Source organism: Microtus oregoni, unplaced genomic scaffold, assembly GCF_018167655.1.
Source record: "Microtus oregoni isolate MIOR12 unplaced genomic scaffold, Mior012 000014F_ref0000157, whole genome shotgun sequence".
Classification (NCBI taxonomy): Eukaryota; Metazoa; Chordata; class Mammalia; order Rodentia; family Cricetidae; genus Microtus; species Microtus oregoni.
This window is the reverse complement of record NW_024543073.1, coordinates 7,909,104-7,924,556: the sequence shown is the minus strand read 5'-3', so window position 1 is coordinate 7,924,556 and position 15,453 is coordinate 7,909,104. Positions and strand designations below refer to the sequence as shown.

At 42.0% G+C, this 15,453-nt stretch overlaps 1 protein-coding gene across 1 annotated transcript in view; it reads left to right on the top strand.

Annotated features, from left to right (window-relative positions):
- Nucleotides 1–15,453, top strand: part of Elovl7 (ELOVL fatty acid elongase 7) — a 70,904-nt gene that overhangs the window by 48,312 nt on the left and 7,139 nt on the right. Inside the window, exons 3-6 of the mRNA XM_041663717.1 lie at nt 4,167–4,357; nt 7,840–7,920; nt 8,745–8,801; nt 11,121–11,226. Coding sequence (XP_041519651.1) covers nt 4,167–4,357; nt 7,840–7,920; nt 8,745–8,801; nt 11,121–11,226 — 435 coding nt within the window. The remainder of the gene's footprint in view (nt 1–4,166; nt 4,358–7,839; nt 7,921–8,744; nt 8,802–11,120; nt 11,227–15,453) is intronic.

Below are 15,453 nucleotides of genomic sequence, written 5' to 3'. Positions count from 1 at the left end.
TCTTCCAAAGGTCCTGAGTTCAATTCCCAGCAACCACATGGTGGCTCACAACCATCTGTAATGGGGTCTGGTGCCCTCTTCCAGACTGCAGGCATACACACAGACAGAATATTGTATACTAAATAAATAAATATATTTAAAAAAAAAAGCAGGTGTGAAATGAGTCTCCCTTCCCTTCCAGCTTCTCCGTTCTGTTGATATTTAGAATTTTAAAATGTGTACTCTTTGATGTAGCATGTGATGCTTAAGAACCCTGTCTTAGCCGGGCGATGGTGACTCACGCCTTTAATCCCAGCACTCGGGAGGCAGAGGCAGGCGGATCTCTGTGAGTTCGAAGCCAGCCTGGTCTACAGAGCGAGTTCCAGTACAGGCTCCAAAGCTACAGAGAAACCCTGTCGTGAAAAACAAAACAAACAAACATTCAAAAATTTGTAACCGTTGCCCAGCCTATCTCTCTCCTTGTTGTCTGTCCGGAGCCTTAACACCCTTTATTTCACCTGTGAGACTGGGTATTGCTGAGTCCGGCTTATTTCAATTAACATAACAATGTATTGTGCCACTTACGGAGAGGTCGCAGAGGACATAGTTTCCTTCTTTTGAGAGACCAAATGATATCCCACTTCCACTGTTCTCTTTATCCATCTGATGAGGAACCACCAGGTAGATCTCACACGACAGCTGTTGTGAATAACACCACAGCGGGTCTGACAGCTGGTAGCCACCACAGTTTCCAGAAACGAGATTGCTGGACTTACGATCATCATATGCTTGGGTTTTAATGGGGTCTCCATGTGGTTTTCCTAGCGGCTGTACTCATTTAACGTCTCACAGTGAATGAACAGGGTTTCCTCCCCCTTCTTCTCCAGCAGCACTCATTGCCTTTTGTTTGATGCTGCAGCCCAACAAGTGGTAGGTGATGTCGTGTTCTGGTACTGATTTGTATTTTCCTGATGATTACTGATGTTGTGCACTTATTCTTCTCTTTGTTGATCGCTTGTGTCTCTTCTTTTGAAAAATTAAGTCCTTTGTCAGTTTTTTATGGCTGGATTTAAAAAGCTTATATGCCCATTACCCACCACTTAGGACTCTGATTCAATTGAATTAAGGTCATTTGGGGGGGGGGGGTTATTGGACTTTTAAATACGACAGAGGTGATTCAGCTATGATTAAAGATTTGAGATCTACTGTAATGACAATAGCAAGCTTACAAAGTGCATATGCTCTTTGCAAATTCCTCACCCAAGCCTCTGTGAAATACTCGTTTTATGCCCAATTCACAGATGAGGAAACTGCACTCAATGAGATTAAGTCAGTTACCTAAGACGGCATCAAGGGCCAGAGGGAGGGACGGGGTCATGACACTGACTGCCTCTAGAAGTTTGCTGTACTACAATTTTCAGAGCCTGGTATAAAAAGGGCAGGTAAAGAAACAGCTCAGTGCGTACAAATTGTGTGTGGTGTGACCATGAAGACCTGTGTCCACTCGCCAACATCCATGTGAAAAGCCTGGAATGGCGGCCCATGCCTAGAATCCCAGCTCTGGGAAAGCAGGAACAGGGGATCCCCGGATTATACTGGCCAGCCAGCCTAGCCAAATCACAGAAGAAAACAAATGGATCATTTCTCATGAATGACCCCGAGGTTCACCTCTGGCCTCCTCACATGGACACACAAATGCGTGTTCCTTTGTACACACAAACATACATTTTAAAAATGTCTTTGTTATTTTATTATCTCTTTGGAAAATAACATAGAATGAGATAAACAAGCGTTTCCCATAATAACTTTTTATTTGTAGAACTTGAAAGTCTACAGGGTTTTAAGAAAAGGTGTGTGCTGTAAAAGCTCAATCACAGGAAGAAAGGATTTATTTGGAAACGGTTTTCTTGGTCTTCCCGAGCTAGCCTGGCATGCTTTTCTTGGCTTGTTTTCTTTCTGTTGCTAACAGAGGAGGAACAGGAGGATGATGTCATTTGATTTTTCTTCCCTTGCCAAGTCAGTGAAAAAATCAAACAAAAGATATCTCTGATGGAGAAGTGCCTTTACTGACACTTAAGCATTTTTTGTTTGAAAACTGTATTTGGAGGTGACTAACAACAGCCAGAGCATTTGCCATTGCCTGTGAGGAAGACACCAGAAGCCTCCCTTATTTTAGCTAAGCTGTTAGAGGCGACTGCAGCTCTCCAGGGCTCTTCCTGTAGTGCTAATTTCATTAGTCTTTATTGTATTAGGGATAAACGCTAGACATATTAATAAAACAATAAAAAGCGAGACATAGGCTTTATGACATTCTTGTATTAGGGTTTGCATTGACCTGCAGGGGATGGAATTCATTTTACGACTGATCAGCTCTCATTCCGAGCCTTGCTTCTCAGTTCTGTGACAAACTTTGATTTTCTGAAAGTCACCTCACAGTGTTTGAGTCCATAGCATGATTGCCAGTGATGGCCCAAAATCCTGTTGTATAGAACTTGTCATTGTTACGAGGCTGGAGAATAATTTACTGGAGTTGTCGGTGATTGTGAGCTGCTTTGTGGGTGCTGGGAACTGAACCTGGGTCCTCTGAAAGAACAGCCAGATGAGAAGAAGATCAAATCCTAAACATCTAGCATTGGTTTTTGAGTTGACTGTTTACTCCTCAGCTTGCTTTGCTTGTTTGAAACGAGGGCATGAGCAGGCATTTTTGAGTGAGACCCGCTTGAAGACAGGCTAAGTCACCTTTACTGGCTAAAGCCCTGAAGAGTCACCTGCTGCATGGAACATCTTCAGCTCTGAAAGCGAGGCTGATGAGTGGACAGTCATACAGTTCTAGTGAAGAGGTTTGGGACAACCTACAAGGGTGCTAAGGTCTGCTGGTAACTGGCTTTCTTGTTGGTGATTTAGAAAAACAGGGATGCGTGCTCCAGGTCTTCTTTCCCAGTAAGGAAGGTGATGCTCTATCTGAGCTGAGTCAGATGCTCTCGGAAGCTGCCCGTGGTTACTTTCCTCTGTACCACTCTGGCTTCATGAGGTCACTTGGTCAAATTACACCCCAAGTGCTTGAAATTATAGAACGAACCACAGTCGGTTTTTAATTGCAATTTTGAAATGCCACAATCCTGCGAGCCTGGAGCCAGCAAGAACTGAATCAATTTATGTTGTTTTATTTGGTTCAAAATAGCAGAATTACTGGCTCACACTTTGGACACCTAGGACATATACTTTAACCAGTTAGATATTGACACATCCCTTTCAGTTTTGTGGTTCTATGATATAATATGATATAATATCTGAGAAAATATGTCAGTTTTGTTAGGAAGCCAAGAGAATGAATAAGCAGTAAATACAAACACACTTTTAAATGCAAAAGACTATCAGAATAAAAAAAATATTTTTGAGATGGGGAGAGTCTCATTTATCCCAGGCTGGCCTTGAACTCCTGATCTCTTGCCGCCACCTCCAAGTGCTGTCATCACAGGAGTACACCACCATGCCCATGTAGGGTGGAAATATTCTGAATGTTGATCGTGGTCATGGATGGTGGAGCATCTCCTCTAGATCTGCTTATACCCACTGCTTAGAGCTTAGAGAAGTTGTAGCTGAGACCACAGTACAGTACTGTGGGGCTCTGGCGAAGGCTCTCCTGGGTTGCTGTTACCTCACTTTGATAGCAGGAGAGCTTCTTGGGGTCCCTTTCATGACACCAGCTCTATTTGGTGAAAAGCTCTTGCTTCCATCACAGTATGGACTAAGATTCCAACACAGGGATTTTATTCCTTTTACTCTCTTTTGAGATTGACCCCAAACTTGGTGTGTAGCCACAGATGACTTCGAACTTCTGATTCTCCTGTCTCCGTTTCCTGAGTGCCGGGATTTCATGTGTGCACCACCGCCCCAGGCTTAACACATGGATGCGGAGAGGATGCAGAATTCAATCCATAGCATGGTTCCTCCAGAAGGGCTTTTTCAGAGATTCTCCCTCAGGTTCTGGTGACAAATACCTCCCGCCCTTTGAGATTTAAAGATGATGACAGCCTTACTGTTCCTAGAGATTTCTCCTGTCACACCACCTAAGGATAAGGATGCTCGGGAGTGTTGAGTAGTGCATGGTCAGCACAGGGATACAGGTTGCTGTCTGTTATCTCGGGGTTAAGAGGCTGTGCACTTACCTGTTATCTTTCTCTTAGATCCAAGAGTTGAAGACTGGCTCCTCATGTCCTCGCCTCTGCCACAAACCATCATCCTGGGGCTCTATGTCTATTTTGTCACCTCTCTGGGACCAAAGCTCATGGAGAACCGGAAGCCCTTTGAACTCAGGAAAGCGATGATAACGTACAATTTTTTCATAGTACTGTTTTCTGTGTATATGTGTTATGAGGCAAGTGTCTTCAGTATTCCTAATGGGAAAAGTTTGCCAGAGTCTTTTGTGTATATGTCAGCATGTTGTTGTTATGACTATGGAGCACCCCCTCCTTTTTTATTTTTATTTTATTTTATTTTGAGAAGTGAAGAACTTAGAAACTAAGCAGGTGTTTACAGCAACAGAAACAAATTGTTAGAAACAATAGTGAGGAAAGAAAAATAACACTTAGCTCAGAGATTTGCACATAATAAAGGTTAATTTTGAGGAAACTCATGCTCAGAGAAATAATTAACAAACTCGGAGTGATAGCCGGTAAGTGCAGGGCTAGGCCTGGAAGAAGACGGATCCAGCTGACTCCAGAGCTCTTGTCTTGGTAACAGTCTGTCCCATCCCGGCAGGAACTTGTGGTTACTCTGTGCTCTGAGGAGCTCCACAATGACTGGATGGGTTTCAGGGGATTTGAGGAAGAAGAACACAGACTCACATGGAGTCATAGGCTGTAAAGCCCTGTCCCCTGTGAGAGATATAGAAACCTTCCAGAACTCAGGGCAGATTGTGGATTTGCTCCCTGCCTCCGCTATTCACGTGTCTCAGCTGCCCTCACATACCCGCTTCTCCAGGGTTCTTTGATGTATTTCCAACCCCAGCTGTCTTCCTCCGTCTCTTTATTTTCTTTCTACCGTACCTGCGCTTGCTCAGACTTGGGGTCTATTAGGCGCCTCGCTGTCCTCGCTGGCTTCTGTAACACCAGCCTCACTCCTGCTGCAGATGACCTGATCAGTCTCCTGAAATCTCTGCTCCCCTTTTCTCCACAGGCTGCTCTCAAGCCTGGCTTCATTCTGCTGCTTGTCCTGTTGTTGTTCCTACCCCCTACCCACAGGCCTCTACTCTTCCATCCTCTAGACTATGGACAGGCTGCTCGCATGTTCTCAGAGAGGGATTATACATTCGAGAAAGGCTAAGAGCATGCTTGCAAGCTAGGAGCCCAGGCTGCCTCATTTTGACCTTGTTACTTTTTCTCTAGGCCTTGGGTCTTTTAGGTTGTAATGACAGGATTGGCCTAGTTTTTCTCTCGGGTTCCAGAATGTTCTGGTATTCTCAGGTTCTGTATTTGACAGTGTCACTGTTTGTGATGACCCCAAATTATGTTTCTCAGGCTCGAAGATAATCCAGTAGTAACCAGTTAGCTTTGGTTCCTGTTTTGTCAATTGCACCATAGAAGGTTAAAAAAATATCAGAATCAGAGAGTTTCTGTCTTCACTAACACTTGAGTTATAATTTCCGAACGTACTGCCTGCTGAACATAAACCATTAATATTTTCTTTACTAGCCTAGGATAGAGGGATAGCTGTCAAAACCTTCACAGGCTGTTGGTGTGTCCTTAAACTCAGCATCAGGGAAGCGTTAGATCCACTCTGAACACACACTTTTAACTTTAGCTAGGATGTGTGCTCTCTGTTGACAATAGCATCTTATGGTAGGGAGCAAGATCTTGTCGGGTTTTCAGAGTAAATGCCTCAGCCAGGCATGTTTGGCCAAAAGGAGGAAGAGAACAGTGCCATACTGAAGAAATTGGGCTGTCTTTTTGTGTTGGAGGGAGCTAGATACACATCCGGCACTAATGAAGGAGGGAGTAGGTGGGAGCACAGAGGCCGAAACACATAGCCTCTCTCTCATTTACCGCGACTCTTGTCTGTGTTAGGCTAAGGGGAGAACTAGTCAATTTAAGGAAATAGCTCCTGGGGTTAGAGCAGCGGTTCTCAACCTTCCCAATGTTGTGACCCTTTAATACAGTTCCTCATGTTGTGGTGACCCCCAACCACAAAATTATTTCATTGCTACTTCATAACTGTAATTTTGTTACTGTTATGAATCATAATGTAAACATCTGATATGCAATTCCTGTGACAAAGCCTTTTGACCCCCAAAGGGGTCAGGACCCACAGGTTGAGAAACAAAGGGGTAGCATCAGACGAAATGAGTCTAAACATATCAGAAATGGCATTGTTTGCTGACTTGAGGATTCTGAGAAACAGAATTCACTGTTTCTGTCACATTCCATTGTTACTTTGAAAAGATCTGTTCACTTGATTTTTCAGGCATTTTAAAATATGGATTGCATATCCTATACTTTTCTGAGTCTTAATGTTCATGATCTCATAGCTTTTCCAGAGCTTATACTACCTTATACTGCAGAGTAAGTGTGAGGACAGAGAGAGGGGATGGATTTTAAACACCTTAGTTAAATTTGTTCTTTCTACTTTCCCCTTCCTTTTGCATATTAAAATATCATCTTGACTGATTTCTGATGATGGGTACTTGTTATCACAGCCCTTAGGAGCCTGAGACAAGAGTCGTTAAGTTTGAGATCAGCCTGGGCTGCATAGCAAAACCCAGTCTCAAAAAATAAACATACCCAGGCCTCGAGAAAGCCTTGAAGTGTGTATTTTTATATTGGAAAATTATGATTTTAGCCAAACTAGTGATGAGACTATAAACAGAATATGCTTCAGAAACCAAAAGTGGCATAAATCATGAATCTTATAGTAAGAGAGACGTTCTAAGCCAGATGCTGGCAGTTGCAGAGTGAGAAGCAACACTTGAAAAAAGAGAGAGAGAGAGAGAGAGAGAGAATGTTATTGTCCCTACCCCAGATCAGCCCAACCATTATACGTGTGCATTAACTAAAATCAAGCACTTGGCTTTCATTTGTAGTTACAGTTTTAAAAGATCTTCCCACCATCAAACTAAAAGAATGTCAATATGATCTTAGAATTACAATTCAGACTTATCAACAATAGGCTTTTATTTTTAACACCAGTAGAAGGTCATGTTGTGGGTGTGTTGGAATGACCGTCTGCCCGCTTATGCTCCAGTTAGTAACGAGAGCATTGTCTTCCCTTATTTGTCTTGTGAATTCAAAGTGCAACTGTTATCAGACCTGTATGTGGTTGGTTTTTATGTTAAAAGAGGAGAGAGAGCACCAGAGCCAGGCACTGCCACTTCAGGTACTTGCCAGCTATGGGCAGGAAAAGCACAGTGGCCATGGCTACCCTTTTGGCACATGGCCAGGTTTTGGCTTGTTCAAACACTTACTGATTAATTGGGAAGATTTGAAATGTCCAGGGAAAACAGAGCCAGGCACTCTCCCTTTTAAAGTACAGGAGCACCCACATATGTGGTGGACATAGAAAATACTTACTAATTAAGCCAAACACTCCCAGAGTTTTGTCCTCCACCGTGTTAAAGGAATCCTCCCAAGGAAAGGACAAAGTAGTCAGAATGCAGTTCATAAAAACAGCGTGTGCATTTGTGGCTTTGAGAATGCCTGATGCCAAGCTTCTGCCCACAGCGTGTTCAGTTTGTCCTGGTTCTCGCTGCCTCTTCCCCTGCGTTGCCTGCTTGCTCAGCTGGTCATGCAGCAAGGTGTAGTCAAAACCAGTTTTGTTGTGCTGTTAGCAAGTGCGTCCTCTTTAACACACATGCTTCTCTTCCAGTTTGTGATGTCTGGCTGGGGGACAGGCTACTCGTTTCGATGTGACATTGTTGACTATTCTCAGTCACCAAGAGCCATGAGGGTGAGTTCCTCTTTGGGAAAATCTGGTACTTAATGTCATTGTGAAAATCCTTTGGGCTCTGCAATATTGAATATGAATTCAGAATGAGTGAATGACTCGGTTATCAGATTATATTAATGGGGGAAGCTAAAATTATAAGAAAGAATTAAAACAAATATGGTATATAAATTCTATAAAATGACTGTTAGTTCTGTTTAAATGTCTTGGGTTTCAAAACTTACCTGATTTCTGAAAGATGAGAAATAGAATTTTCATAAGATCGAGCAATCTCACTTCTGGCAATATTCCTAAAGGGTTGAAGTCAGGGACTCAAATAGGCGTCTATATACACATGACCACAATACCATTACTCACGATGACCAACATGTAGAAACAATCCAAGTGTTCATAAAGGGTAAATAGCTAAACAAAATGCCCCCCCCACACGCTAGAATATTATTCAGCCTGTAAAAGCTACAGTTTGTATGAGTCTTGAGGACACTGCTAACATCACAAAAGGGCAAACACATGACCCAGCTTGTGTGTGGTACCCAAAATAGTCAAATGCATAGGACAGAGGGTAGAATGATGGCTGAAAAGAAGAGGGAAACGGGAAATCACTTCTGAGTGAGCATTATTTCACCTTTTCAGCATGAAAGAGTTCTGTGGGTGGATATGTAACGGTTGTAGAGGGATAGAAATGAAATCAAAGCCTCCCAACTATGCCTTAAAAAACTTACTAGGATGGTAAATTTTGTTATGTATTTCAAAAACCATTTTAAGTAAATGTTTCTTCCGTATAAAATACTGGATAAATAAATTCTTATCTGTGCCTATTTCCACAGATGGTGCACACCTGCTGGCTTTATTACTTCTCCAAATTTATTGAGCTGCTAGACACTGTGAGTATGTGGCCCACACATTCAGCAACTGCTCAATGTCTCCCTGAAACAATAAACGGCTAGCACAGCTGGCACATGCCTTTGCTTATCTCTCCTCCCCTGGCTAGCCTACTGTGATCCCTTTGCTTATCTCTCCTCCCCTGGCTAGCCTACTGTGATCCCTTTGCTTATCTCTCCTCCCCTGGCTAGCCTACTGTGATCCCCTTTTCCTGTACTTATCTGTGTGTTTAGAAAGCTTGCTTTCCAGCATTTCACAACCTTTAACTGCATTCTTCAAAACATGTAGGTATTACCTGATTATGATTGACGGGCTAGCTACCATTTTCTCTGGGCACTTGGTGTAGATGATGATGGCTCTTTATGAAGCAGGTCACAAGACAAAGAGCAGCGACCGTGTTACGCTACACCAAAGCACAGTGTCCACCGTGCTCTGTAAGACACATAAGCATCACAGTTCATAAACTCATAGCAAAATGTGATATTATCTTTGAGGTGACAGTCATTTGAGGAACACAAATGCTATCTCTAGCTGCTGTTCTGAAACCTGAGCTTGCTGGGCCCTACTTCTCCCTGCTTTGGGTCCTAGTGAGGGTCAGCTCTAGACCTTGAGCCATTGGGCCCAGGGGTTTGTGGACTCTGAAGTGGAAAGCCAGAGCTTTGGTTTCCTGCTAGCACAGGACAGCTATGCTGGCTTTACTGAGAAGTAAGTCTGGAACACACATCACCACACTGTTGATCAGAAACGTCAACACTTTTCACTCTTAGTTGACTAATCATAAAGCGTTAGGTTGAGGAGGGACTTTGGAGGACTTAAAATCCAGGGCTTCTCAAATTTTAGCATGCATTAAAATTGCCTAGAGAGAAGCCTGCCCTCAGGAGGCTGAGGCGGGACCACAAGTTGGAGGCCAGCCTGGGCTACATAGCCCTGTCCTATCTTTAAAAACAAAAGAAGAGGAAAGGAAAGAAAAGAGGGAAAACAAAGCAAAACCAAAACCCATGGAGGACTTGTGAATCACAAATGATGCTTGAACTTCCTAGTGCCTCTGAGTCAGTAGGTCCTGGGTGGAGCTGGGCAATTCCCTTTTCTGACAGTTTCTCAGCTGATCTTTGAGAAGCTGCTTGCCATAGACACATGGTTCAACATTCAGGTGCCTTAGCATTACATGTGTTAGGAACAAAACAAAGCACGCAGGCCCCATCTCTTGCAATCTGATGTCCTGTGGGCATGGAGTACACATGGTATTTTAAAATTATTTTTTCAAATTGTAACTTGCAGCCACATTTAGGATCTATTGATCTAGTTCAGAACCCCCCTGGGGGGGAGGGGGGAGATAAAGGACCTAAGAAGTTGAACTGCTTACCCAGAGACATACTGGAAGTTTATGATCCCTATGTTGTGCACCGGGCTGTGCTCTTTCATGTGCATAAGCAAATGCGTTTGGCTTTATTGACTCTACTTTGCATATTCTCAGCAGCAACTTCCATAAGGAAATTGTTTCCGCCTTGAGGCCGTCCAAGTTTTCCTGACACAGTAATGCTTTGTGTTATGCCCTGAATTTGAAAGTCTAACTTTACTCTGGCGCTGTGAACTTCTCTATTAGCGCATTCTTCCAACACCCAGCGCCCCTCCCCTGCTCTCCTGTAGCAAGCCTCCACTGGGCACGCGCAATCTCAATGGTCTCCTTGTTGCTGTTCTTATTCTTCCTATGGAGCTTTGCTGTCTTGTCCACGGTATTTTTCAGATTAACTCTTCAAGAGTTTCAAGACTTTCACCATTTGTTTTCTTTGGTAATATGTTCTTTTTGTTTGCTTGTTTGTTTTCAAGTCCGCTGTCAGTTTGCCTAACCTCTTATGGTAGGATGTGTTAGAGAGCGATTAGAATGAAATAATCTCAGCCCTGGGAACTACGGCTGAACTTCTGGCTGTCATGTAGGTCAAAACTTAGTAAGATTTATATATTTGTTTATTTATTTATTTATTTATTTATGTATTTATTTATTTATTTTTTAATCGATAGTATTTTTTTTCAGTAGGTTCTGGCCAGAGTTTTCACTGTGTATATTTGATTTTCAAATCGGCACAAACCTTCTTCTCACTTTCTTTTTGGTCCTCTCATTGATTATGTATCATACCTGACCTCATGCATGTTGGTTCGCCTTTGAGCAGCACCCTGGAGAACCAGCTACCCCTGCCAGCATCCTGCAAAGCAACCCACAGGCAGCCAATTGTAAAATTGTTTACCCTTTACCAATACTTTTGTAATGCTCAACAAGTTATTGCTTAGTTTTTATGAACTTGATTTTCTTTAAACTATTTCAGATCTTTTTTGTTCTGCGTAAGAAAAACAACCAGGTGACTTTCCTTCATGTCTTCCATCACACAATCATGCCGTGGACCTGGTGGTTTGGAGTCAAATTTGCTGCAGGTAGAAAAGGGAGAGCTGGGGTCATGTGATATATGGGTCGACATTTCGGTGTGCTACAAACACAAATTCTGTCCTTAAATGAGATTTATAAGAATTTAAAAAAAAATAATAATCAAAGCGCCAGTTTGGTTAAACTTCTGACTTTGAAATTATTGCCTGAAGCACAAGTGTAGAACTCTTAATTAAATCCCCACCCCAAGTCTCCAGACATGAAGACTTTTGAGTAAGGCCTACTATGCAGTCTTTAGTTTTGTTTATTTTTTTTTTTGTTTCCCTTTAGAGTCCTATGACATGTTTTTCAGTGAAATCGGTAATGAATAAAAAGATAAAATATCAAAAGTTTTGGATTAATTGATATCTACTTAAATAATATTCCGAGTTTGTTCACAAAAAGTCAGAATAATATCTCTAGTTCTATGTTTTGTTTGCCTTCAGATTCCTGACACCCGACATACCCCTTCTTAGTCTGCTCTGTGTTGCTATAAGATTGCTAGAGGCTGGTGAAGAAAAGAGGTCTGCTTTGCTTGTGGTGTTGGACGCTGAAAGCTCAAGACCCGGCAGAATTATCTGTTTGGGAAGATCTAGCAGTGTAATATGGCATATGGCATCCACGCAGAACTGGCAAGGGGAAGAGCGAGAGGAGGCAGGGAGTGGACAAACCCACAGAGGATGAGAACAGACAGATGTAACAAGAGAAGAGCAAGAGACGTGGGGACGTCCTGACCTAAAATCTGCAGGGTTTGACCTAATCGCCTCTCACTAGGCTCCATCTCTTAAGGGTCCCACTACCTATCAGTCCAGTTGCACTGGAGACAAAGCTTTTGGCACATGAACACTTGACACATCTAAGATGTGGCAGACAACACCGCAACAGCTTCAAAGATGAGCCAGATCGCGATGCTATTGCTCAACTCCCCAAAGCAGTCTGTCACAGGACACATTTTGGTTTTAGTTTTGTTTCTTCAGGTCAGAGGTAGTTTAAACCAAAAGATTGACCCGAAGTGTCTAATTCATTTTGGTTTGCTATGTCTGAACACCTAGAAATGGAAAAAGTAAGCAGTAAGTTTATTCTTTCATAAAGTTTGAAATAAACAACGTCTCCAAGCATGTATTTCTAGGTTAGCAAACTGCTGCGAGAATTACTCATTCTATTTCTTTAGCATCAAGAAGTCAGATACCCACACTTAAGACTAAGCCGGATCACCAGCTCACAGAGCACACTAGAGACACAAGACATTCTCTTTTTACCTGGACCACCCTTTAAAGGAGATGGGGATTAAGGTGATGAGTCAAGACACTATGACAAAGTGCTTGAAGTCCATAGACATGGGACATTTTCAACCCCAAGGGCATCCTTGCTTGAATCTGCACTTCTTGAAAGTATGACTTGTTTTGAAATGGAAGCTTAGACCATCAACGAAGTCAAACAAAGTAGAGAAAAACACTTGATTCATTCTTTAAAGAAAATTTATGTTTCCTAGAGTGGAATTAGTAGATATTCAAAACGGGAAGAAGGGAGGACCACAGAAAGGATAAAGAAGCTGAGGGGAACACGGTGGCTTTGGTGTCTTCAAGGCACCTGTGTATTTGGGAGCACTGCCTTCCCATTTTTTTCTCCCTCTTCTTTTTCAGAGTTGTGATGTAGTATATAGAGTTCCTCGAGCCCCATGAGAGGAAGGTTTCAAATCCTCTGGTGGGGGCTGGAGAGATGGCTCAGTGGTTAAGAGCATTGCCTGCTCTTCCAAAGGTCCTGAGTTCAATTCCTGGCAACCACATGGTGGCTCACAACCATCTGTAATGAGATCTGGTGCCCTCTTCTGACCTGCAGGCATACACGGAGGCAGAATATTGTGTACATAATAAATAAATATTAAAAAAAATCCTCTGGTGGAAATTCAAAGCTCCTTACAGAAAACAGTGGACTGAATGCACAGAACCTGTGCACATGTGCCCACAGACTTTATAATAGGAAACCACGTGCATGCAAAGGGAGCACTTCTGTACCGTATTGCTTAGAGAATAACGGCAAGGAAAATATCGGTACAAGGTTTAGTACAGGAGCAGTTTCTCTTCCTTGGTTTTAATCTCTGGTTGGGTGAATTCAGGGATGCAGAGTCCACAGATACAGAAGTCCAGCTATATCCTGGTGTATTTGAAGAGACAGAAATAAACTAAAGGGAGTGAGAATACCTCTATTAGTATCTTAAAAAGTAAAGCAGTCACCTTTGATCACTAGCAGTCACGGGGTTAATGGGGAAGTTTGCACAGATACTTCTCTGTATCATTTTCTTTGCCTGCCTTTAGACACACAAGACATCATGACCACCCTAGGACTGGGTATTGAAATCATAGCTACCCCTAGGGGGCGTGTGTTGAAGAATTTTCCAGTTTTTCATAAATATAAGCAAGATGTTAGTGTATCTGACTTAAGAGACCTGAGGGGCTCAATATGCATTTGGGAGAAAGCAAGAATAAGAAACTTTCAGATGAATTAAATAATAAAGGTTGATAATTAAGTGTGGGGTTCTTGTCTACAGGCCTACATCTTTTGCCCTGCCTTTTCAATAGCGGGCCCAGCAACAGAATTTGTTTCCAGAAGTGTGGTTTGACCAGGGCTGTGGTCCTAGGACAAGCCTGTCTGTTTAAACTAATCTTTGCAGATACTGGAACACAGACAATCTCTGTTTAGTGTTTGACTTCTTATTGCCTTCTGTGCTCTCTTTTGGGATAATAGCAACCCAAATTTCCCTTATAATAGGAGGAAAATATTTTCATGGTAGGTTTTTCTATTAACTATGTAAATACCCCCTTTGGGAAATGTAGAGAATTATTCTAATTACCCAGGTGGTTCTTTTATTTTCTCCAAACCAAAAGAGGTAATATTTGAGGCAACTACTTGTAACTCATTCTGAGATGCTTGCTTTTCAGGCCCATTCTTGTAAAGAAAGCAATGCTTCACTTGAAAAGCCTTCTGAGGAGAAAAATAAAAAGCATTACTAATTAAAATGTGATTGTTTTATTAACAAACTTACTACAATAATATGTCAGAAAGCAATCATTAGAGAAAATAAGTAAGTTGAATTTCATTTGGCAGCTTATTTTGCTCAGAGTTCTTCTTTGATTTAACCCTCTTAACTAATCCCTAATCCATGCTAGTCCCTGTACAAGATCCTCAGCTTAGTGAATTTAAATCACTGGTTCTCAACCTTCTTAATGCTGCAACCTTTTAGTACAGTTCCTCATGTTGTAGTGGAATTATTTTTATAAATAATTCATAATTTTTTATTGCTGCCTCATAACTGCAATTTTGCTACTGCTATGAATCATATTATAAATATCTGATATTCAGGGCAGTCTTAGGTGACCCCTGTGAAAGGGTTTTAGATGCTCAGGGGTCACGACCAACAGGTGAGAACTACTGATTTAAATGGTAAAAGTAACATGGAGAAAGTGGTGTCTTCGTGAGGAAGAACTCGACACAAGCCCTTCTGAAAGCTGAGCTGTACTTCCTGTCTGTGTTCTTGCTGGGCACAAATGAACATACGCAATCTTCCTTTGCCCTCCCAGGAATCAGCCTGACTCCTGAGCTATTACAGGAATAGGCAGCTACTCTTTTTGTCAGTTACCCTGATAGGGTGTGTCCCCTCCCTTATAATTTATACAGGTTTCTTTTTAGGTAGAAAGATTAATCCAAATGTAAATAATAAAAGATGAGAGGATAGTAACATGCTTCATTGATAGTGCTGCTTTTGAAATTTGTGATAATTAAGAAATTTTTCTGCAATTTGATTAAAGTCTATGAAGTACATGGTAGCACGAGGCTTTAGATGAATATGACCTAATTATTTAAAGTGTGTTCCTTAATGGGAATACTTTAGCAGTAATAGTATCTAGAAACATCCGGAATTACTGCAACTGTGAATAATTATTTTAAAATAATGTCTCTGTTGGCAAAGTTGCCTGCCTCTAAGGCCAAGCCTGATGACCCGGGTTTTATTCTCAGAACCCACATGGTGGAAGGAGAGAACCAATGGCCACGAGCTGTCCTCTGACCTCCACATGTGTGCTGGAACCTGCATGCACATATATAACTCTCCACACAAATGAGTGTACATAAAGTAATTCATTCTGCTTTGCTCGTGTTTTATAATGCCTTTTCCACAGACAATTCACAGTGACTATGAGTTAGTAGTTCTACCATAATTAGTTGCAAGTTTTAGGTTATTT